Below are 24,944 nucleotides of genomic sequence, written 5' to 3' on the forward strand. Positions count from 1 at the left end.
GTTGCTTATTTCCAAGTAAATGTGTTTAGCAGCAGAAGGAAGCTCCATGTTATCCCTGTAGTCTTAATTTATGTGAGTTTAAAGTGCAAAACTGCACACGCTCAGAGTATTTCCTTCCTTTTTTATCAGGGTTGGCAAAGAGTCGTTTGTTTTCTCTAATACATCAGGAACACAAAACTAGCAGTAAAGCGTGGAAAGGTGGTCACAGCTGAAGTAATACACATGGCCATCTAAAGAGGGGCCCCAGTAAGACCATGAAGTCCAGGGTCTAAAATTACCCAGCTGTACCACTGTTCTGTAGTACACAAACCTGTTATTCCCGAATACTGTCACTGAAATCCCATTCAAAACATTGGGTCTACAGCAAGGATACTTAGAATTTTTCACACATGTACTTACGAAGTAACCTGTAATTTGTGAGAGGAATACATTTGTCCCTTTTCAACCATATGTACACACTGTGGGAAGCCACAGTTGGCTTTGATTCCTCACAGCCTGTACACAAGAACTGGCATTTCTCTTACAGATGACATGGTATGCAGTGCATATTTGGGCTTCCTGCGGATTTTTAAATGTGTAAAATACCCTTAATAAATTTTAGACTAAAGCCTGCAATCCTAAATACATTTAACTGGAAGTAAATTCTTTTGGAATTGTTGTGTCCAGGAATGTGATGCCAGATATGAAACACTGCATAACTCACAGTTACATGCCAGTGTGTGCAGCACACATGCACATACACACGCACCCTCAGCATAGCATTCTGAAAATATAATATGGGTAGGAATAAAGTAGCCACTGTTCACAAAACCCACTTTGAGAGCTGTCTCTGAAAAGCAAGAGGATAACATTTTAATTTAAATTATCAGTAAACCAGTTCTCTAGTTCAGGAAACACATTTCCTTGTGCTAGATTTTTCACATGGCTGTGAACTGCCTGAATTTCTATTCACATGTCAATAAAGTTGTTTGCAAAGAGTAGCTGAATAAATTGTCCCGTAATCTACACAATCTATCCAACTGCAACAAGAATACCACCAAATTGGCATATTGTGTTGTAAACCCTGAGCATACATGTACAATAGAAGCTATATTGTTATATTTTACCTTCATTAGCCACTGAGTGTTGTTTTCCAGGATATTTTCAAGCAGCTGAAGCCTTTGAACAGAATCGTCATAATCTAAGGGTGCATCCCTCTGTACTGCATTAGAAACATAGGAGGTAGAAGAAGATCGGCAATTGTCCATCTCAGGCAAAAGAAAAGTATAGCTACACAATCCATGCTGGACTTGATACTGCTTCTTGCCTAGAGTCTCTATGCTTTTCCGAAAGGAATTGTATCCTGAAACTAGGACAAGACTGCAGCTCAAAATAAAATAAACAGGCAGCCACATTTTTTCTTTCATATATCAGCAGACTGAATGTTGTTAAAAGAGCTCAGATTAGCTGGATAGCCACTTCCAACCGTCGGTGCCCCACTGACATGTGTAAATGGGGAATGAATCACAATTCCTTGTGTCCCAAGTGTGGTTAAAAAGTTCCAAACTGTCACATGCAGGTTTCTCTCAGCTGCTGTTAGATCTGTGTTCCATTTTCAGATATCATGTTTTTCTTTTCTAAAGCACATGTTATTCTCTGTTATCCAAATTATTACTGTCCTTTCTTCAGATGCGTTGATAAGAGGACTAAAACATGTGCTGCTAAAATCACTTCTCATGTATCTGTTATCTTCCTGGTGAGGGTCTTGTTGTGTGAGGCAGCGTGACTGTTCAGAACATGCTGTTTATTCATTTAGTTTGCTGCAGGAAACCCCTCTGGGAGGAAAAATGGATCAGCTGCAGGAGCACTGAATTTCCTAAGCACCTCCTCAATTAAGGGTCTCGAGATCTTTCATAGAAAATCTTCTATTATGTGGGTGTGGTTTTTATTTAAAATGCGGATATATAATGTATCTTTAATACTTTAAAAGTACAGTCACATACATTTCTTTGCTTCCTCTTGGAGAGATGGGTTGAGTCCCTTTGAATTTAATCATCCGTCAACTTAGCATTTGTGCATATTTATTTATTTGCTTAGCATTTTGTTCATAGTTATTTATTTTTATATATAAACATTTTTATCTGGCCTTTCTGGTGCTTTTGCACCACAGAGCAGCTAACAACAATTAAAACCAATCATAAAATACAATAAGATCCCCCCCGCCCAACCCCTTGCCCATCTGATAGAACAAATGCTGGCCTAAACAAGATGACTTTTGCCATGCAGAGAACTGCAGTTAAAGTGAGTGTCAATTTGGAACCTTTCTACATGAGGCTTTTATTTTGCAGTCATGATTCGTCATTCACGGTAGCTTGCGGGTCCTGTACATGACGGGTCCTGTACATGATGTCGTCATCCTCCAGAGCCTCTCCCATAATTTGCAACCATTTGTCTGCTAATAAGGAAAGTCTGGTATTTTTCTCAATGGTGTTATAGATGCCTTGTGTATTTGCGCAATTCTGCTATACCACAACGCCACCTTGTGACTGTGTAACGGAACATATAGAAAGGCAGAGAAAAAAAAGTAGGGGTGTGCAAGCTTCGGATTCGGATTTCTGAAGCATGGTGGCCATTTTGTGACATCTGCCATCTTGTGCAACTCCTAACACTGCGGCACCCTCTACTGGTCAAAGTTGATATTGCAGTTTTAGGATGACTCATGCTTTTTCAACAGGAAGGAAGTACTCAGTCCATACAGTCATACTTTGAATCCCACTGCCCCAGACACACACCCCTTTATGCAAATGATCCCCAGGCTCATCCCACTTTTCATTTGAAGACAAAGTACCAATTACAAAAGCACATGGCTTAGTCCTTGTTGTCATGACAGTGTCAAATTGCAAGAGACAACTTCTTCCCCTCCCTTTCCCTTTCCTTCTCCCCACTCCTCAAGGGGGAAGGGGGATTAGAGAGAGATAGTTGTGCTTCAGCCTTAATGGGTCTTATCTACCTCCTCCCCACCTAACAACTGTGTCAGTTGTTAGGATGCAGGCAGGCTGGTATTCAAGGACGTGGCCCCCAAGGTATCCTGGACCTAAGCTATATTGTGCTGTAAAGGTCATCAACAACCCTTTGAATTGTGCACAGAAACAAACTGACAACCTGTATAGCCCTTGCAGGACAGGCGTGACATGATCCTGTAGAGAGCACCCACCAGCGTTATTGCTACTACATTCTGGACCAGTTGCAGTTTCTGAAGACTCTTTAAATTTAGCCCCCTGTAGAACGCATTGCAGTGACTCAGTCTAGATGTAACTAAGGCATGTGTCACCATGACCAGGTCTGATCTTGTCAGGAATGGATATAATTGATGTACCAGCCCAAGCTGGTCAAAGGCACTCCTGGCTACAGTCACCACCAGCTGAGCATCCGAGTGGAAAGCCGAGTTCGGAAGCACTTCCAAACTGCGAACCTGATTTTCAAGGGGAGTACTACCCCATCTGAAACAGACTGAATTCCTGTACCAGATTCCATCTGTCTCCTGACCAAGACCATCTCTGTCTTGTCTGGATTAGGGATGTGAAGGCCTAGAAAAAAAAACTTGAAAAATGTGGGGAAAAAACATTTTTTTTCCCAAGAACTGTTTTTGTTTTCCAAAAAACTGAACAGTTTTCGATTATGAAATATTTTCTTTTATAATAATGAATAAAATATTTAAGACAAGGTGTTTATATATTGTTCCCCGACCCTATTATTTCCAAAAAAATGTAAGAAGAAGAATTTTCACATAGATGAAAAATTTCTGGAAATAATGAAGCCATAGGGGGAAATGTGTGTGTTTTTTTTTAATCTCACTGTAAAATTCCTAGCATAGGGTAGTATCCAATAGGGGCTGTGCGCGCGGAGCCAGCCCTAGTCTCCGTACCGCCACGATCTAGCGCTTCCAGGGGCAAGCACCAACACAAGCAAAAACACTCGTTTCTGGAAGGGGCAGGTGGTGCCCCTGGACTAATGCTGGACTAGATGGACCCTTCGTCTGATCCAGCATGGGTCTTCTTATTTCTTCCATTCCTTATTAAATGATTGATTAAATGTGTATTTTACTGATAGACATTTAAGGATGCTCCAAATCATGCTCAGTTTCCTAAAGTGTGAGGAGAGTCATCATATCATAATATGGAAGAAAATGTGCATTCTTGACAGTTTGGGTTTTGTTCTATAGAGTCCTGTATTTCTGGGCTTGTTCTGGTTAGATGCCCTAACAGGCAATTAATGTAGTTCTAATCCAAAATCCACATGTGAAAACACTGCCACCAGATGCGATGGAACAGCATATGAGTTATCCCAGCTGTTCCTTTTTTAAAATTAACTTTGAGACTTGGGTCTATAGAACTGACTGCCACCATTTTTAATAAAGTTCTTAATGAGACCTCATCACTAGAGGATGCTGCCTCAGCTGTAAAATCTTTTAAATGCTGCCACTAGAATAAACCTTCTCTACCTAAAAGAAACTTGGTAGCCTGGTTCCTATGGCATTGGCTTCATGCCATCATTAGAGACAACCGTTCAAAATTAAGAAAAAGTAAGATGTTAATTAAAATAAATTATTTACAAAAATGAATAAAATGTCACTCTGCAAATAATAGGTTGAGATTACTTAAAGGTTTTTAAATTAACTATGGTTGCTTACCACTCCTGAGTTAAGTCTTTCCCAGCTAAATAAAATTTCACTAGTTTTTCCTTCAGACTGAATTTTCCTAAGCTCCACCCCACAAATGGGAACAGATTTAGGAATTTCTCTAAACTTCCATACAAACAGGAACAGATGTTGTACACCAATCTTCCTCTGCCTCTAGTTCTGCCTGCTTCTTCTGGCTTCTAGGATGATTCACATGTTTCAGGGATTACTTGCTGAAATTCCCTCTGGTCAGACATAATATAGAAACTAAATATATATTACGTATAACTTGTTTTGCTCATAAAATTATGTTTGTGTATTAAATTTAAAAATATAGTTTATTCAGACAATAATTGCAAATTTATTAACTATTACATTTAAGTTTTTAATTTTAATGATAATTTTTATGATAAAACCTAGTTATACATAATATATGTTCCTAAAGCAGCCTGCTGCCCTCCAGATGTTGGACTACAACACCCAGCATTCTTGACCATTGGCCATGCTCTCTGGGGCTGATGGGAGCTGAAGTCCAAAACATCTGGAGGGCACCAGGTTGCGGAAGGCTGCCCTAAAGCAACGAAGTGACTTTAGATCTGTAAAAACGGCTAACAAAAGTAGTGCTTATTTTTCAATTTTCTTCCAAATTTCCATTTTTTTATGGGGGGGAAATGGAAAAATACTGGGGTTTTTCCATGGCATCAAAATGATATATCTCTAGTCTGGATTATGTCTTGGTTTGTTAGCCCTCATCCAGCCCATTACTCCTTCCTGACACATTACTAACTTCTTCAGTAATGGATGAAACGAGGAATAGAACTACATATCAAAAGTCACTAAGAGGTCCAACAGAACCAACAAGGATGTACTCCCCCTGTCTAACTCCCAACAGAGATAATCTACTCAGGCAACCAAACCCAGGTCCCAAAGTTGGATTGAAATGGGTCTAGATAATCTGTTGCATCCATGAACTCCTAGAACTGACATGCTGCCATAGTCTCAAATCTTGCCCCAAAATGGCAAATTAGAGACGGGTCAGACATTATCTAGCATGGTGGGATCCAAAGAGGGCTTCTTTAATAAGGTTTCACAACAGCCACCACAACGCTGAATGGCATAACTCCTCCTTTCTCCAAAGATGCATTTACCACACTCTGTACGCACTTGTCCAGATCTCCTCTGGCTCTTTAATCAGCCAGGAAGGGCAAGGGTTAAGAATGCATGTGGTCGATCTCATGCTACCAGATTCTTGTTCACAGTCTGTATCCTCAGGCTGTATAAATTGAAATGTATCTATTACAACAGGACAAGAAGGTACCAAAGATACATCATTAGGATCTACCATAACCATGGAATTCAAGTCAGAGCTGATATGAGCAATTTGTCCGTAAAGTGTCTTGCAGAAATGTCACAGCATGCAACTAAGTTGTCTTCAGCTTTCATCAGTCCTTGATGAAACAGACCTTTCCACAAGTCAGAATAATCCCACTGGATGATTGTGCAGATGCAAAGAAAATACAATTTCTTTGTTGCCATCATCACCACAGCATAGGGCTGTACCCTGTGCCTGATTGGATTTGGCCTGAGTTTTCCTCCACCATCACTCCCTGGTGCTTCATTGCCCTGAGCTCCCTGGAAAACCAGCGAGCCTGCCAACCTCCACCAATACAGAGAGGACATTCAGGAACAGTTGTGTCAACTGCCTGAGTCATTTCCATATCCCAGAGATTGACCAGGACTTTCACAGAATCACTGCTTGAGGCAGGAAGAAACTTCCCCAAAGCAGTCAGAAAACCATGTGGATCCATCTTGCTCTGTGGATGAACCTTTCTAATAGGTCTCCCATCCCTGCAGAAGCTATGCCTTCCTTGTAAGCCTAAACCCCACCAGATTATGATCTGTCCATGACAAATGGACCACATACTGTGCCCTCCATACCTAGATCACCATCATCCCATTCAGAACAAAAAAGTGTATGTACTACTTTATGAACGGAGCTTGATATCATTTGGGAAAGACCCGTAGTGCAATGGAAGTCATGAAGTTCTGAGCTACTCCTCATAGGGAAACTTTTGCATGGATACTGAAATCACCCACCACCACCAGTCTGGGGCACTCCAGCTTCATGCTGAAGCCCACCCTGGCTAACTCAGGTAGGGAGACTGTTGGGCAGCAGGCTCTGTGGCACACCAGCAGAGTCTTTATTCTGGCTCAGCCACTTATCCTCAAGAACAAACACTAAAAACTGGAAGATTGCTTCCACTTAAAACTGGAAAATCGCTGTTCTTGACAGAGTGATGGAACTATGATAATACAGCAACTCCACCTCCCTGCCCCCCACCCCCAAGTCTTGCTTGGTGCTATACAGAGCATCTTGGTGGACAGAGCTGGGACAAATTAACACGCGCGCGCGCACACACACACACTTTTATCCAGCCAGTAGCCTTTCTACATGAAACTTTTATTGTGCGCTCATGATTCCTCACTCACAGTAGTCTGCAAGTGCTTTACATGACACTGTCATCCTCCAGAGCCTCTCCCATGCTTTGCAACCATTATCATGGTTTTTTTTTCTTAATGAAGAAAGTCTGGTATTTTTCTCAATGGTGTTACAGAAGCCTAGTGTATTTGTGTAGTTCCAGTAACACAGCATCACCTAGTGGTTGTGCAATGGAACATATAGAAAGACAGAGAAAGAAAAACTACAGGGGAAAAACACGTGTAAAGGAGCCCATCTTCATCCCACAAAGAATCCGGAAGCAGAACCCTCAGTAAAGGTGTGGGTTGAAAGCCTCCTGTAGAAAAGCCACAGGTCTCTGTAGTACTTGCTAGGTCAGTTCTCATATGCAGGATCAAATCCTGGATGATCATGCTCTTAGTTTACTGACCTGCCATTCAAGAGCACCCCCATTAACCCCCCCCGGGGGGGGGTGCCACTAAAACCTCCAGGACCTTGGTAGACTGGAAGGTGAGGAGGACTGCCAGTCCGCCTGCCTTTGCTATTCCTTCCTCTGCCCATACCCTTCTAATGGTCATCCCCTGACCCCAAGGATCTCTCCCTGATGCATATTCCCTACCAGGGCCCCAACAACAAGATAGAGTACAAGAAAAAGCAAAAGTGACTCCCACCCCCCAAAATAAAAATCAAAGCACAGATCAACCCCCAGCCTAACCTTCACAATTCCTTAACAAATGGCATGTCATCCTTTATCCCACCTTCCCCTCTCACTGAAGCCTTAGCTAGCAGATAAAGGGGAAAAACACACCCCAGCATTCAGTCTTACTCTATGTCTACACCCCCACCCCCTGTCACAGGAGCCTACAGAAATAGAAAAGCCACCCCCTCCAAGTACAACTCTTAACAACTTCTTCTCCCACAGAGGTTTCCCTCTCATCGAAATCTGGCTGAAGCTTAGTATCACAGAGTAAAAGAAGGGTCCATGCTCACTCTGCAGCTTACTGAAAGGAATGACCCAAGGAGACCATCCCCTTTGGTCTCAGCCCTTCAGTGGAAATCTTATTTCCAAACAGAAGCAGACTTCAGTTTATTCTGTTAAAAATAACTAGTGACATTGTAGCCCAAAGTATTAAAAAAAACAAAAACCCACAGACTACCTTTTAGGAGATTCAGGATGTTGGAAATTGCTTTAGGGACAGAGAAGCAATATGCTGAAGACACTTTGGCCCTGTTCAGGTCCCATTAACAGGCTTTGTGCTCATATGCTCCCTCCTGTCATTGCATTCTCTGGTTCCCTCCCTTACTTTGTGGTTCGCACAAACCCTAGTTTGCCATGGCATCCAAATTCGGCCAATGAGGTTTTGCACAAATGAGATCGCACTCACGATTTGTAGTGTGTTTCCAGTTTGGGGTTGGATGTAAACTACGATTTGTGCAAATCATACTTTATCCAGTTCAGACATCCTGACAAATGATGGTTTGCTTGAATCAGGAAATGAGTGAGGGTACCATGGAGTGTGAGGAGAGAGAAGGGAAAGCATGAGCATGAAGTGTGTTATCTCTGAACTGGCCTCTTCTCTCCTTCTTCACCTAAATGAAAGATGGGGTGAGAAAGGAAGAGATCCCAGGTGTTTCCCACATTCCAAACTGCAACCCAGGTGTCTGCAAATTCCTGACCATGTTAAAATTGAAATCCCATCTTCCCAATTTTTAGGAGCCATTTTTTTGTGGTTCTCTCTTCTTGTCCCCCAATTCTCCTTCCCTTTTTCCCCATTTGCACTAAAGGGAAAACTAAAAGTTAAAATCTAGTATATAGGCATCAAAAATCAACCCAGCTGGTGTTATGTGTAGCTCGGTCTCCTTAATACTCAATAGGTTATGGTGATGCCAAAAGCTATAATTTTCAAATAATGTATTTATGTGAACAGAGGTCAATGAACTGGCAAAAATGTATTCTTTTAAATCCATTTGTTGAATTTTACCCTCTGAACCTTCCCCTCATAAAGGTGTTAATGTTACATGGAACTTAGAAGCTCTTACTATTGGATGGCTTTCTATATTTCTCCCAAGCCTATTACTTGGCGTTGCAATGAACATTTGAATGGTTATGGGGATGAAAGGCAGGATGAACTTTTTCTTTTTCTTAAGGTCTTACTGTGCTAGTAAGTTGCCTTTTTCAGGGACCTTTTAAGATGCCACAAGGAGAGGAAACTCAGAGTGTAATTTTTTTGTGCATGGATATGAGTGTGGGCTCAGTCCTTATTTATAAGAAACATGCTCTGCTAAGTATGTGATTTGAGGTGACCTTCTCTTGAATTGTGACTGTTTAGAAGGTTAGAGGGGTTGAAGATTGCATTTCAGTGGTAGGGGAAAGGCACGCTTCATACACATTCTCAGAGGTACTTTTTCCCATAAAAAAAATGGAGGTAGTGGTGGACCACCACCACTACCTCCATGGTATTGAAAACAGGCTCCTGGGAATTTTAAGAGTGTAGTAGGGGGAGAATAAGTAAATACAGCTTGCCAAAAGAATAAGCAAATACAACTTGCCAAAAGAATAAGCAAATACAGCTTGCCAAAACAAGAAGGAAAGAGGGGAAAGCTGATTTTTGTGAACAATTTCTAGAGAGAAATTGGGGAGGGGGGGGTTTAGTGGCTGGTTTTTTTAGTGGAACATCTGCATTTTCTGGTTATAGTTCGCTGACAGTGGAAGTGGAACTTATTTCTAAAGAGAGGTTCTGGACATATGCCAACACTCCATGGGCACTGTCGAAGAAGGCATACAAGGGCACATGCCCCAAATATTCTGAGCTGTGCCCCAGATCTTTTGAGTTGCCCCAATGACATCTCCCTTAACATAAGCTTGCCTTTTCCCTCTGAACTCATCATTGACTAGGAGACCTTAGGACTCACTCCCTTGGCAGGGCAATAAGGGGTATAGCATGAAGACGGCAGCATTTAAAACAATCGTAGACACTGCTTCCTTTCCTTCCACATTCTGCTTATTGCTTTCTCCTCTGTGCCATTCTTCTCTTCCCCTCATCTTATAAATGTCTGTAGCATCTAAAGTGAAATGCCAATATAGAAGCATAACAAGCTGAATTGGCTAGTAATTAAGTATATATGTGCTGTAGACTGGAGACCACCAGATTATTGGTGACACACACACATGCCTATAATTTTCATATAACTTGTATAGTTCTCATTGGATAAACAATGAAACTGGCAAAAAGTATTATTCTAATGCATTTTCTGGTTCTTCTTCATCTTAACATTCCATGTAAGAGCTTTAGTGTTGCATGTAAATTAGATCTTTCTTTTTTTATAGGCTGATATCTGCTTCTTGCATGCCCACTGCTGGGAGTTTGCTTGCAATGAAAGTTGAAAGAGGGAGGGAGAAGGGCAGGAAAAGTTCCCTGTGAAATACTGGTAGTTCACACAGCATCTGATTTTACTGCCTGAAACTGGAACTTTTGGCTCGTGCAGAAGCTCACTAGCTTCAGCGCAGCAAAGGATTTAATTAGCCCTCCACCTTTAACTTCTTCCATATAGCTTCAGGCAGCTTTATAGCTTTATACCAAAAGGAGGGTTAGGAGTATGTGTCATCATGTTCCAGGAAGTGCTGGGGAGGCTGCATGCAGAGTGCCTCATCATGCTGCCAGCAGGAGTGGGGCTTTTAAGTAAGTATTACATTTTTTTAAAAAGCAAGAAAAGCCCTTAGCCACCTCACCTCATTAAGTTGATTAAAATTTGTATAACCCTCCCACATGCATTCTTCTTTTTCTTTTCTTCCCTTCTGGTCTTTCTCTTCTTTATACCATCCAGAGCAAGTCTTTGGGATTTCTCAACAGGGGAGAGTGGTGGGTGAGAGACATTCTAAACTGTATTTGACTTTATACAAATCAACAGAATGATTTGTCTTTCTTCTTTTCCTCCTCACTCAACTCTTCAAGAAAAGTGGATTCACACAAAGAGGAAGGAATCTGGGGCTATTTTGTTTATCCAGCAGTGGAATGACAAGCTTGAATAAAAACAGGAGTTAATGTGTGTGTGGGGGGGGGGGGGAGATAACTATAGCTCACTTATACAGTCTTATGTATTTCTACTCAGAAGTAAGTCCCATTGTGTCCAGTGAGGTTTAATCCCAGGGAATTGTACACAAGATTGCAGAACAAATGTGTTGTTGCTGTATCGCCTTCACCCCCATCCCTGTACTGCAAGTGTGTGACTAACCCTTACTTCTGATATAAATTCACAGTGCCCCCTAGAACATCTGGTCAGTTGTCATCCTGCTGAGCAACCAGAATAGTTTTATCTAGTCTTATCTCACTTCTTTGTCCTCCAAAATGAGAACAAACCCTTAATCCCTTTTCTTGAATAGGCTAACTGGTTTCAACCAGTTTGGGCTTTTGAGAGCTAAGTTACCATTGTCCCAGAAGGTGTGTCCAGCCACTAGGTAATTTTCTGATTTGCTAACTAGACCACTGACATCACAATTATGTTATTGGGCAGACCAACCATCAGCCTCTGCAAAGGGCCTGGCTTTTACTGAGTGGAGATCCCCATAGATTCTCTCTTTCTCTCAGACCATCCTCTCTGCAATAAACTTGGCATATGTTCTAGCACCAAAGACTATACTCAAATAGGTAATGTGACTAGATAAGTTAGACTGACTTTTTGGTTTTACTTGGAATTCTGTGTATGTGTGTGATTGTTGCCTTCCCTAGTTTTTTCCTCTTGTATCTTTCCCCCCTCCTAAATAAACTCCAGATATTGTGTTATAGGATGGGATTGTGTATTGTGTGGAGAAAAGGCCCTTTGTAAAAGGTTGTGGTGGACCTTGTGTGGGTCCGTCCACTTGCAGGCACTTTGGGTTCCTGATTTCTGCTTGTATCATATTTGCACGTGTGGTGTGTTGATTCATCTTTGTCCACTAGTCTAAAACGATACTGCTTTAACAAGGCAAGAAAAGGACCATAGCTCAGTGGAAAAGCACATGCTTTGCATGCAGAAGGTCCCAGGTTCCATCTCAACTGGAAAAACTGTTAGAGGTACCAAGGAAAGTTTACAGTGGTAACTTTCTATGTATTCTGTACTGGAGGTGTGGTTGTCTGACCACACTGCAGAGAAATAATCCCAGCCTCTTTAGGAATCCCAAGAATTCTTCTTGCAAAAAGAAGCACAGAGGTCTACTTGGCTAGCCTAGAATAGCCTGTCATGTTTTTCTTGGCCAAATATGATGACTTTTGTGGTGAAGGTTATGGTTTGTGGATGCGTCAGGCCAATCACACATTAGCTTTCTGCTCTTGGTGTCCTTTCTCATCGATGTCATTGTTAGATGCCTGAGGGAGGGGAAATGCTTGGAATCTCCCATACTATCCTACTAGTTCTACCACAGGATGCTGATGTGGCTATACTCTCCATGTTCTAGAATGCCCTCCCTCCCTCACATTCCTATTTGAGATCTTTTTAAGTTTCATATGTGATAAGCCCTCAAACTAATGATAAACCCACATAGTCATCCATGGCTGGATACATGGCCATAATTCTGGTTTCTGTACATGCCAGAGCAGTCACACAAGGATTAACCCTTGCCCCTGCTATTTTGCTTAATATTCAACCTAAAGAAAAATGCTGGAGAATTCAAAAGCTTGCTTACTCTTTTGTGACGGTAAAGAGATGTTGGTCCTAATAAACGTATTACCCTTTTGTGATTTTTGGATATTTTTTTCTAATGGACCAGGTTAGGACATGGCTACCTACATCTTTTGTGCACGCTTCCTATACACAGAAGTTATTGCATTAATTTACTACATGTTGTTTTGATATATTAGCTATATTTTTCTTATTTGATGTCATCTATGGGAAAATGATGCCCAATTATTTGCTGTAATTGACTTGTATATAGCTCTTCTAAAGGGAAAAATATAAAGTGCATAAATTACCACTTTATTTGTCTATTTCAGACATATCTTGTCTATGAAAGCTCAAAGAATAATTTAGTATTATGCAACCAGGAATGCAGGTGTCTCTTGACACGCAGAATGTTGACTTTACTTTGCATCATTGTGCTGCAGACTAACATGGGTACTCTTCTGCAGTTCATGGGAGTTGTTTTCCCATGGGACTTGCAAAACCTTTAAAGAGCAGTAGTTAGAGCACAGTACTTTCAGTCACTAATGCCATTTTAAAAGTGTTTTCTCTTATTGTAAACAACTTGGAGTTCTATTGTCAGGCAGAAAGGTGAAATATAAATATTTTAACTATATTTTTTCTTAGACTGCCTGCCCCTTGCATGGCCATTTGTGAAACAAAAGCACATTAATCACCAAAAAAGAGGACAAAAGGAGACATCAGTTTGCATAAAAACTGCATGTGCTAATTTGTTATGTAGAGATGCAAATTTAGAAATTATTGTAATTTAAATAGAAATATAGTACATGTCACCATAGTGTGGAAGACTGTGAACAGGTGATCTGTGTGCCTTGCTCAGTCTGCTCTTGATGGGCAACTTCAAGGCCCAGCTCTCCCTTCTGGAGGTTCTTTATCTGTAAGCTGGACTTGAACTGGACAGGCCTTCAAAATAGAGGACAGTCCTCTGGCAACCCTTCAAATAGAGGACTAGGGAGTACGCCAAAACATTGTTGAAGAACTCGTTGATCCTATAGATGGCAGCTTGATTATAGTCAGTGTGTTAAGGCCACTCCTAACAAGAACAGTCCATCAACCTGGATTGGTCTCTCATAAAATTGGGTGGTATGACACAGAATGCAGACAAGCTAAAAAGAACCTGTCTAGGAGGGTAAGGTGGCTGAAGTTGGAAGTAGATTTAGAAGCGCTGGCTTCCTGTCACTTAGCTTACAAGAACCTTCTTAGAAAGAAAAAAATGACATTTATGATGTTTCAGTGGAAGGAGTTGGGTCTTGCAGCCATGGAAAGGAACGACAGAAAGTTTTGGGACTTGATTACTATAATACATAAGGGAGCACATCCCACATTAGAGGCATGTATTTCAGCTCATACTTGGCATATTTATTTTAGTAACATTTTTGGAAATGATATAAGTACTGGCAGTGATGGTTCAACTTCCTTCCAGGCCTTGGCAGCACGTCCAGAATGGCCCCCAATCACTGGAAACTTATCCATGCCTTAGCAACGTGCAAAGCACCTGGGGAGGATATGATCCCGCCGGAGGTTTTTAAGAGTAATCCTGAATGATGGGCACCTCTGTTAGCAAAATTATTATCTCATATTAATACCATGGGAATCGTCACTGAAGGATGGAAGTTGAGCATAATACTTCCAATTCACAAGAAAGGAGATAAATCTAAGCGTCAGAACTATCGGCCAATCAGTTTACTGGATGTCAGCTCCAAGATCTATAGCCGTTTCCTCCTCCAGAGGCTGTCAAACTGGGGAGATGAAAATAATATTTTACATCAGGAACAAGCTGGGTTTAGGAAAAGTCATAGCACTGTGGACCAGAACTTTGTTTTGCACCATTTAATTTATAAATATACGACTGGTCCTTCCAAAAAGGCTCTTCGCTGCTTTCATTGACTTCTCAGCCTTTGATTCAATCAATAGGAGTCAATTGTGGGATAAGCTTGCAGAGACCAATATTGATAAGAGACTGCTATTCCTAATTTGGGAATTTTATACAAGCACAACTATGAGGGTAAGGGCTAGACAGATGTCAGAAGAAATCTGTACAACCAAAGGAGTCAAAGAAGGTTGTTTGTTGGCACTGCATTTGTTCAATCTTTATATTAATAACGTTGTAAATGTGTTAAATTGCCCAGAGCACTTCCCTCCTACAGTAGGCAACCGTAAAGTTGCAGTATTAATCTACGCAGATGACTTGGTACTGCTCTCCATGAACAAAATTGGTCTGAACAAACGTTATGATTTCTGCCAAATGGAACAGCTCACAATTAATCATTCTAAATCCAAGGTGTTGATCTTTGATAAAAGTCCCCGTCAGGTACAACTGGAGGCTGGATGGAAATAAGATAGAGCAGGGCTCCTCCTTCAAATACCTGGGTGTATATTTTGGTGAGACAAGTTCTTGGAAGATTCAGCTCCAGAACATTAAAATAACAGCACAGAAGACAACTCAAGCTATTTTGAAATTTTTCTCCTCCATGGAAAGCAGGTTGGTGGCTCCTGCTCTGAAAGTGTTTCTTGGAAAAGTGGTTGCTCAAATCCAATATGGGATTGAGATTTGAGGGGTCAGTCGTAACAATTTGAAGGAGCTGGAGGCTTCTCAGAACACGTTTTTGAAATACTTACTGGCAGAACCCCCAGGGACCCCAGCTCCCTTCCTCAGGGCACAGACAGGCATGGTATCAGTAGGAGCTACGGCTCAGAAGGCGGCCCTTCTATATTATAAGAGGGTCCTGGACATGCCAGAAGATCACCTCCCCAAGCTTTGCTTAAGAGAACAAATGAAGAAGGGTGGCTGGGCTAAGTCATGCTAAGAGTTGCTAACCTACAAAAACCTTCTACCAGTTATTTTTACTATACTGGGAGCCAAAAACAAATTGAGGGATTGGATTTATGGAATAGGTAATAGGCAGGACCTAGAAAATTCAATTTTCAAACTTTTCTCACTGGTATTATTTGTTTAAAACAGATCATGGAAGAGCTCAATACCTGTAAACTGTTACTTTTGCTTCTTTGAGAACCTCTTTCACAGAACTATGCTTCCAAATCATTCCCATAGCGTTCTTGGATGGAAGATATAGGCATGTTCCAAGAAACCTACGGTTCTGTATCTGTGGTACGGGAGAGGTAGAGGATATCTCACATTATTTACTGTACTGTAATTTTTATCAAAATCACAGGGAGAGATTCCTGAGACAGATTTTGGCATCCTTACAGGGTAAAAGTATCTGTGTGAAGATTTGTTGGTTACTGTCAGACTGCGACCCTTACGTTACACACAAAACAGCTTTGTTTGCTAAGGCTGGAAAATATATTTGTGCAATCACTCTGAATTCTATTGCAGTGGACTCTGCAGGTGATTAATTAACTTGATTTCTGTTTACATTCTGTTATTGCATAATGTTTTAAGTTATGTTGCTTGTACTGGCTATTAGTCAAATACAATAAAATATTCAGAACACAGAAATACAGGACTGTTCTCTGTAAAAGAGAAAATATGGCCACCCTTATGTACTGTAATCCCACCCTGAGCCCAAGAAATACAGTGGTATATAAATCAAATAATTTTATATTATTATTTGATTGATAATCAAATCAATAAATCAGTATTGCACAATTTTGCATGTTTTTGAATCTGGAGCCTTCCCAGTCCTGCAGCTGTCTCTCCTGCCTCATAGCCTCTCACGGGTGGCAAAACAAAGTCCAAGGAGGGGAGTTTGGGTACTTCACTTGCTTCATATTAATCCCATCATTTTATAATTTTAAATAATTTTTAGTTTTTCATCTTATCTGTCTTGTCTTCTTCATGTTCAGCGTATTCTTCAAATGGAATAGTTGTTTTTGTACTGTGATTTCCTGCTTGTTTTTGATTGATTATACACTTTCAGACATAAAACAGCAAATACTCGCTCAGTATATTTAAAGTACAAATTAGATCTTCCCCTTTAAATTAAAAAAAGCATTCACTCAACATAACTCACCTTATAAAAGGAGTAAAAGATACAGTTTGCCAGATGTGCTTCAGGAAATTTTCTTTCCTGGGAAAGTAGTGATTTCCCTTCCTCCGGCAGTTCTTTTTTACAAATAAATAAATAAATAAATCCACATAGTATATTACTTAGCTCCTTTAAAAGGGATGCCTGGATCCCATTGGCATTATCTTTTTACTTCCAGCTGCATAGCCTCTTTTTGACGGGCAGATAGAGAGGCACTTTTGTGAGATCTTCAGCTTGGGGCGTGGGTGGGGGCTAGAAACATAATTTTGGAAGTAATATAAAACTATGTAAACTGACTTACATGCAGATCCTCAGCATACTTCCTTGCAAGTTATTTCTATTTATTTAAGTTGAACTTTTAATTCCAGTAGAATTTAGGTTGCAGTACTGCTCCCACGTAAATCCACTGACTGTGGGATGTAAAGAATGATTAAAACCAGAGAACTGTGCTGTATTTTCACCATACCACCAAACCATTTTTTTAATGAGTATTTTCCTTTTCCCTTGCACCAAGAAAACATTCATTGGGCTCCTCAAATTGTATTGAATCTGAGTTCGACAAAAGACAATTCTGTAGGGGAGAGTGATTCTTGTTTTGTCCGGTCATGTAATAGCTTCCATTCCTCATGTCAGTGCTCTAGCCAGCACATCAGAAAATTACTTAGTGGTTGGACCCACCTTCCTAATAACTGTAAACTTGCATCTCAAAAGGCTCAACTGATTTGAATCATTATATTTTAAAAAACAGCTTAAGTTTTTGGATACATATTAGAGGACAAAAAAGTGAGATAAGCCTGTTCAGGCATCCCAGCATGGGGCTAGCTTACTAGATCCTCTAGGGAGTACTGCTGAGCTACATCACTGTGTAGGGGTTTGTTACACCATGCCCTCCCCAATCCCCTGTGACCTTTCCCAACCCCTGGCACCCCCACTTTCCCCTGCTCACTACCCTGCCTTTCCTCCTTGCCTTCCCCAGCTTACGAGGTGGTGGGGGACTATTTTTCCTTCTTTATCCCTCCCTTTTGGGGGTGGTTTGGTGTGCTGCACAGCAAAACCCCAGCTTGGAGCCACCCACCATCTTTTTCTCCTCACAATGCCTCTGAGCCCATTGAGAGAAAACAGGAATTGGAAGGGAAGGCAAAAATTACAATAAAATCAATAAAGTCTGTCTATTTAGCTACTTACATATTACTTATAGGTACATGCAACCTATCTTAAAATCTGGGATTTCAGAGCATATGCAGAGTTTCTTGTAGAAAGAATGATCTGAGAAAGTGCATCTTGGCCTCCAGCTTAGATGAAGATAGGGAGACAGGAAGTAAGAGCAACCTCTCACTTTATGGGAATCTGAGTTCAGTAAAAGCTGGCCCTTTGGTAGAGATAGAATGTTATTTTATCCACTAGTACAACACCGTCCATTTCTAATGCCGTTGGTGTAGTGAGCAAATCAGAAAATTGCTTGGCAGCTGGTCCCAGCTTCTTAACAACTCTACACTTGAATTATACAAGAACAGGTCAGTACTAACTGAACAAACCATTGTGCAAAATAGTTTATGGTTTGGATGTGCAATTGAGGACAAAAAGATGAGATTTGATTTATTCAGGAATCCTAGCAGTGTGCTAATTTGCCAGACATTTCAGACTAGGGGGCAGTCTATATACAAAATACAGAGGTTTGTCACAAAGCCCCACTGAACGCGATGACACTGACTTCAAAGTAAATGTTCAGAAGATTGCGCTGTTAGTATTCTTACCATATGGTCTGTAGTCTCTCTTTATTGTTGGATTCTACCTCTGTCCCATCTCACTCACCTCTATAGCAGCAAATTCCTTTGCATCTCATTTTCCTAAAAGTGTAGCAAGACTGGAGCAGTTGCTCGTTTCCCTTCCACGTGCCTTTATTGGTGGTCTCCAAACTTACTATTCCCATTTGCTGACACTTAAAATGTAATCTTGAGGTTTACCAGGCCATGTTCCTTAGCTCTACAAGTTGTTCAGATTGGGCTAAATTAGGTCTTTTTTCTCCCTGATTGTCTAGGAGCCTTCTCCAAGATTATCTTGCTAAATGAGTCCCGTGGGCCTATCAAAACCTTTTCTCTTATTAGGATAGGATGCACTGATTTTGGGTATTGCTAGGCTTTATTACTGACCTTTACCCCAGTTAGCTCCAGTCCCTCTACCTCATAAAGAAACGCAGGATACTTGGCCGATCGCTAGAGAAACCTTTTTCCTGCTGGATGTGTGTGTGTTTCCCTGCTCTTTTTATTCTCCTGCCCACCTCTAAATCATCCAGATTAAGGGTGTTTAATTATTATTTTTTAATAACAAATTCATATTTTAGCTCTTTCCATTTCAAAGGCTTAGCAGTGCAAATCAATGCACAATACTAGGAAGTAAGTCCCCACTGTGTTAAGTCGGGCTTACTCCCAGGTAAGTGTGTATAGGATTGCAGCCCAAGACGCTTAGGAGAAAATGTTTTGCGCTATTAACAAAAAGACTAATAACTCAAAATATCTATTACACTATCCAAAACAGATCAAAACTGATGGAACCAAATCAAGGCTAAAAACTCAAAGCAACACTTTTTATCCTGTCCTGAATCACCTTTAGATCAAGCATTTATTTCTAGGTTAAAGTAAAGTTAATTCAGTGCCAAGGTTGAGTTCTTAGCTTAGATTTTGAACAAACTGGAGAATGTACTTGTACAACAAAACAAAACATTTTATATTCATATGTTAATTCTGAGACTGATCCAGCCAAGCTTTAAGAGTCTCATTGATTTCAGTGGAGGACTGAGCCATGTGCTTACTTCTGCTACTGAAATCAATGGGGCTTTCAAATGCTTAACTTTGGCTTGATTGTGTCATGTTTTCAGAAAATAAAAGCTATAGCATAGTTGTCCATTCTGTTCCCCAACAAAAAGACACACATAGATCATGCAAATGTTTCCTCTTCCATATGTTTTCCTATCCTTTAACTGATGTTTTGTTCTTGATAGCAGATGCTTGTGAGTATAGAAGTATTAGATAGTTTATTTTACTATTTAAAGTTAGATACTTTCAGTTTCTACCAAAGCTGAGGAATTACATTTTTGCATCCCCCCCATGAAGTCTGAGGCATTACATGTGATATATAAGGACTTCTATAAGGTAAATATACAGAGGGTTTTCCCATTACATGTGGAACCCATCCCACAGCTCTTATAGTAGATAACGTTCCTTTTAAATTATTGCTTCATGTATAAGTTACCTGATGAATATCTGCATTTAGACCATTTATACATAGAAATTTATACATGAGTAGCAGTGCAATCTCTACACATGTTTACTCAGGCATAAGCCCCACTGAGTTCAATGGGACTTACTACCATACCGGGTAGTAAGTCCCATTGAACTCAATGGGGCTTTTGCCTGAGTAAACATGTGTAGAGATTGCACTACTAGTCATGTTGATATGCCCCAAACTACAGTCTATAGAATTTTGTCTTTACTTCATCTTAGTAATAAATGTTTCAGAGGAAAAAATACTTTTTACACAGGGACATTTAATAGTAGATTTTAAAATACGTTAAGTGTTTACCACTAATTTTGGTAAACAAGCACCCTTGTCCCCTCTGCTTAGGAACCTTCCTGGTTCAAGCTGGTATTCATGAATCAATGGGTATAAATACATGTTACCTAAACTTTGGAGTCACACGACTCATTAAAAACTGATGTCAGAGAGAATGAAAAGGAAGTGAGAAATTGTGTAAAAGGAATAAACAACAGTTCTAGACTAAAAGGATGCTTATGGAAACATTAAAGTAATTAGTTCCTGACATCTGTTTCCCTCACAAAAGAAGGGCAGTCATATGTTAACCCCTTATAAATTCAAGCAGAATGTTGAGAATTTTGATGTGGATGTTGAAATACATTGATGTACTTACTGTAGGTCACAGTGAATAGAGTTCTTATAAGCTAGACTTTCCATCTCCATAGGTTGGTTTATCTTTTTTTATATATACTTATCAGACGAGCTCTTACATTTTCAAGTCTGGATCTAAAATAGAAGTTACCTAAAAAAATTGGTAGTCTAGAACTTGCTAAGCTTGGTATATTTGCCATGAGCCTACAGCGTTCTGATGAACCCAAATCGGCTTTTCATCTCCTACCTCTGTTTCCTTCATGTGAAGTTTTAAGCACCACTGGAACCTGTTTTTTGTATGCTTTGCTGTTACTCCATTAATAATAATGAGTTGTTTGTTTTGTTGTTGCTTGCACCCCATATAGATAGCTGTCTCAGTTCGCAGTGGCTCAGATCAGAATGGTCATGTGTCCTTGTGAAAAAATGTCCTGTGTATAACTGTTGTTATGTAATGCTTACTTTATGTGGCCTCTGTGAGGCTGCAGTGTATCTGAGTAGGCCTAAGGCCTTGTTTGGTTACTGCCAAAGGCCTGTGTAGTAGTTGCCTAAAGACGTTCTGAAGGGGGAGGGAGAATCATTTTGAATATTGTTAGATGGGGCCTGGTTCAGGTAAATTTAATTTTGATTGGCTGGGGAATCTAGCTAGGTGGAAAAGAGAGCTTGGGAAAGAACAGTTAAGGAAATGTCAGTTTATCGTTAGGAGGTAGAGTCTATGATAGTAAGGGAGGGAGAAGGTCTGCTGGTTGGCGGGTGGTGTTTTAGAACAACTAAGGGTAAGCTAGGAGAAAGTGAATAGCTAAGGCCTAAATGTTAAGCTATTCTTTCTCTATGGGATAACCATACATAGCTGGTAAAGATCAGGAATAGGGAGCAGGTGGCTTTGTTATGCCAGGAGGCTGACCTAACATCTAGCCAGAAGAAGGTTACCCAAGCAGGCAGTAAAAACCCAGATAAACTGTCCAAGCAGCCAGTAGCACACCAAGAAGAGCTTTGGTGTCAGAGGAAGATTGTACCCAGAAGCTGGACCTGGTTCTCAGTGTATTTGGCCAGTGGGATGGAGGCTTAGGGAATTCATCCTGAGGTTAAAAAGTAATTAAGAGGTTTGTAATAGCAACAGTGTCTCTTGAGTCCTTAAAAATTGTCATTAAGAAGTCATTTAAAAATTCCAAAGTAAATATTAGTAATCTCTTATGTACAAAATATCCCTTTAATAAATTTAATAAATTAATTAGTAGTTCATCTTGTCTCTAGTGTTGGTGCCCATCTCACACCATAATATACCAGTTATTAGGAGGTTTTAAAGTATTCTAACAGAATTGGTGGCAGCAGAAAAGCATCAGCTTGTGGAACTGAGTTATAGTGGCAGAGTTCCTTAGGCCCTGAAATACAAGCATTTGCTATAAATAAAAAAAACCCATAGGTAGGATTGCCCAGTGAAGGAGCAGTTCGCCCATAAGTGGTGATAGTTCTGGGGAGAGGAATCCCCCATAGTCCTACTGTACAGAGGACAGTCCTCTGTTTGAAAGGATTTTCTATTTGAAGGGCTTCCAGTCCATGTCCAGTGGAGGGTGCAATCCTATCAGAAGTAGGAGTGCAGGGGGGCGGATGCCGGACAACACATAAGAAGCATCGGAAAGACACTTCCACCCTCCCTGCCCCAGCCTGCCCCAGGAACACCCTGTTTTTGCTGCTCCGCATTGTCTTATGAGTGCAGAGTGTGGGGCCGATCCGTGCTGCTTACAAGGCAGCACAGGAGGGGGTGGAGGTTGGTTCCCGAGAGCCGACTTACCCCATGGCCGTCTAGCCACTGACTAGCAGCCATAGGATTGCGCCCTTAAAAGATCAGGAACCATAAGAAGGGAGTGCAGGAAAGGGGCCTTGAAGTTGCCCATCAATAGTGAGCACCTGAACAGCAGCTGAGTAGGCACACAGGTCACCTGGAGTGTATGGTGGGACAACTGTTTCAGTTATTCCAAAGAACACAGGTCACCTGGTCCCAGTCTTCCCCATTATGGTGAGATGTATTATATTTTAAACAGAAATATAAAATATAGTAATTTTGTAATTATTTCTAAAATTGTAGGTATATCAATTCGCCCACATAAATGTGGTGCAGATCGTTACCCTCTTTATTTTGAACAATGTGTTTTCTCTTTTTGGTGTTGTGCATTAATGGCCACCCTAGCTGAGATCCAAAAGGCCTGCTGTAGTGTTCATATGTTCACTGGAGATTTGTAGGCTCCCTTGCCCACCACAGCACTTCCTGTTTCCTGGGAGGGAGGAAAGAAAGCATGTGTAGAGGGAGTCAGTTGTGATCCTGCATTTAAAACTGAAGCAGAAAGCCCTGTTTTAAATGCAGGATTTTATGCTGGTGTAGAAATGCCCTATGAGCTGGCATGCTGGTAGATAGGTGTGGTTTGGGCTAGGCTAACTGCTGGGCTGATGCTTAACTTTTGCTTTTGATTCTTGCTTTGGAAGAGTCCTACTGTTGCTGCAGCTGCACTGTGGTGAGGAGGGTAAAAAAAACATAAGTTTTTAAATTTTGTTTTATCTTATTGTGGAGTTTATACAGAAGGAAAGTTACCTTGAGGATCAACACCTCATTTAATTTTTTATGGGCAGAGGAAAAACACTTAGAGGTTTCAGGTGGGGGGGTTGGGTAGTGATGAGACAGACTGTTAATTGTGTACAGCCAACTTTCAAGGGAGTTGCGGAGTGTTTAATTTCTAAAAAAGGAAGTGCTAGGAATGAGAGAGAAGGAGGAAGCTTTACCATCTGCCCTTTAAGGCTGCGCTGTTTGTGTGTGTTGTGTTTGCAGGAGATGCTCCTCTTCAGGCCCTCGCCCTGTAGGGCAACAGTTACAACAACATACCCCCCTCTGGGCTGGAATATTCCTTTCTTCATGTGTTGTTTCAACATGATAAGTAGAACACCTGAAGAGGGCTAGTGTGTATGTGTATAGGGGTGAAGCGTCACTTGGGGTGTTTCTACATTAAGCAAAACCCCTGCAAAAATCCACATCGTTTCCAGAGCTTCCTGCTTTCGGTTTCTTTGCCGGATTAAGAAGGGCTCCTTTACACGGCAGACACGTGGTTTGAACTGAGGGAGTGCCTTCCTCCATCCCTTGCATGTGTGCAAAGGAGCGGGGGGGGGGGTCTTGTTCTCGTAACTTACCTTCTGCTGTACTCTTTTTTTCGCAGCCTCCAGGAAACGTCTGACTTACTTCTGAGTAGACATAAATTATAAGATTGTCTTGTCAGTCTGCAAGCCTCAGCAAACTTACGTGGGAGTAAACCCCATTGAATTCAGTGGGACTTACTTCTGAGTACACATAAGATCACCATGTAAGTCTGCAACCCTCAGCACACATGCTTGGGAGTAAGCCCCATTGAACTTAATGGGGTGCTCTGAATCAATAGAGGAAGTTGCTTCTGAGCTTGGTGGGGTGGGGGATCAGATTGGTCTCCCTTCGTTGTAGGGAGGCATTTTACCCTCTTCTCCCTCCAACTGAGAAATGTGCTCAAGCATGTACATGGCAGACACCTGGGAATCGAGGAAAGTCCTTCCTCAGCAAGATTTGAGTGGAGGCAGGGGTTGCAATTGGCAGGTGATTCGTCCCCTTGCGCCTGTCAAATCTGCTCCTGGATGCCCCGCTCCCATTCTCAACGCCTTCATCATCCTGACCGTGCGTGCCCACAGCAACTGAAAACAAACGCCCACAGCAGGCAGACAGAGCGTTTTCTCCCACTATTGGAGAATTTCACATGGAGGTCATGGCGCCCCTGTTCCATGGGCTGGAAAAAATACATTTATTGTGTTTGGGGAAAACACGGGATAGGCTGGGGGAAATTGCAGGAGACACCCTGGAGGGTAATGGCGTCATCTAAAGAGCCCGCAAACTTCCATGACAGAGCCATCTCAATAGCAGGATAAAAGCTCCGTGTGATGAACCCCTTCCACAAAGGGAAGAGGAAAACATTCTTCTTGTGTAGAGAGGAACTTTTCATTTATTCCTGCTGGCCAGTAGTGGGAACTACAGAGTTTTAGCACCTACTCTAGTCAGCAGTGAACCTAGAAAAGACCTCCAAGACCATTCCTAGCGAGAGAATATTAGCAGACTTCCAAACGAAAAATCCAGACCCAGACACAGAATCTCTATTCTGGAAGAGGGAGCAGGCCAGGAGCATCTGTTAGAATGCTGCCTGTTCAATGTGCTCTAATGCTGCTTTTTTTGACTCCAGCAAATCTTACCAGATCTATGCAC

General features: G+C 41.2%; 2 protein-coding genes across 25 annotated transcripts in view; one reads left to right on the forward strand and one right to left on the reverse strand.

Annotated features, from left to right (window-relative positions):
• MCPH1 (microcephalin 1) overlaps positions 1-24,944 on the forward strand; it is a 156,223-nt gene that overhangs the window by 101,575 nt on the left and 29,704 nt on the right. The window lies entirely within an intron of this gene.
• ANGPT2 (angiopoietin 2) overlaps positions 1-24,944 on the reverse strand; it is a 139,824-nt gene that overhangs the window by 65,080 nt on the left and 49,800 nt on the right. For 10 of the 20 annotated variants that reach the window (XM_084826790.1, XM_084826788.1, XM_084826787.1 and 7 more), the window contains one exon: positions 1,107-23,905. The exons of 9 other annotated variants lie outside the window; for them this stretch is intronic. In XM_084826790.1, coding sequence (XP_084682916.1) covers positions 1,107-1,406 — 300 coding nt within the window. In that variant the 5' untranslated portion in view covers positions 1,407-23,905. The remainder of the gene's footprint in view (positions 1-1,106; positions 23,906-24,944) is intronic. One more of the 20 variants, XM_084826800.1, reaches the window with a different exon arrangement.

Source organism: Heloderma suspectum, chromosome 1 (genome assembly GCF_057233095.1).
Source record: "Heloderma suspectum isolate Gila_16-S chromosome 1, 16-S_ref, whole genome shotgun sequence".
NCBI classification, from domain to species: domain Eukaryota; kingdom Metazoa; phylum Chordata; class Lepidosauria; order Squamata; family Helodermatidae; genus Heloderma; species Heloderma suspectum.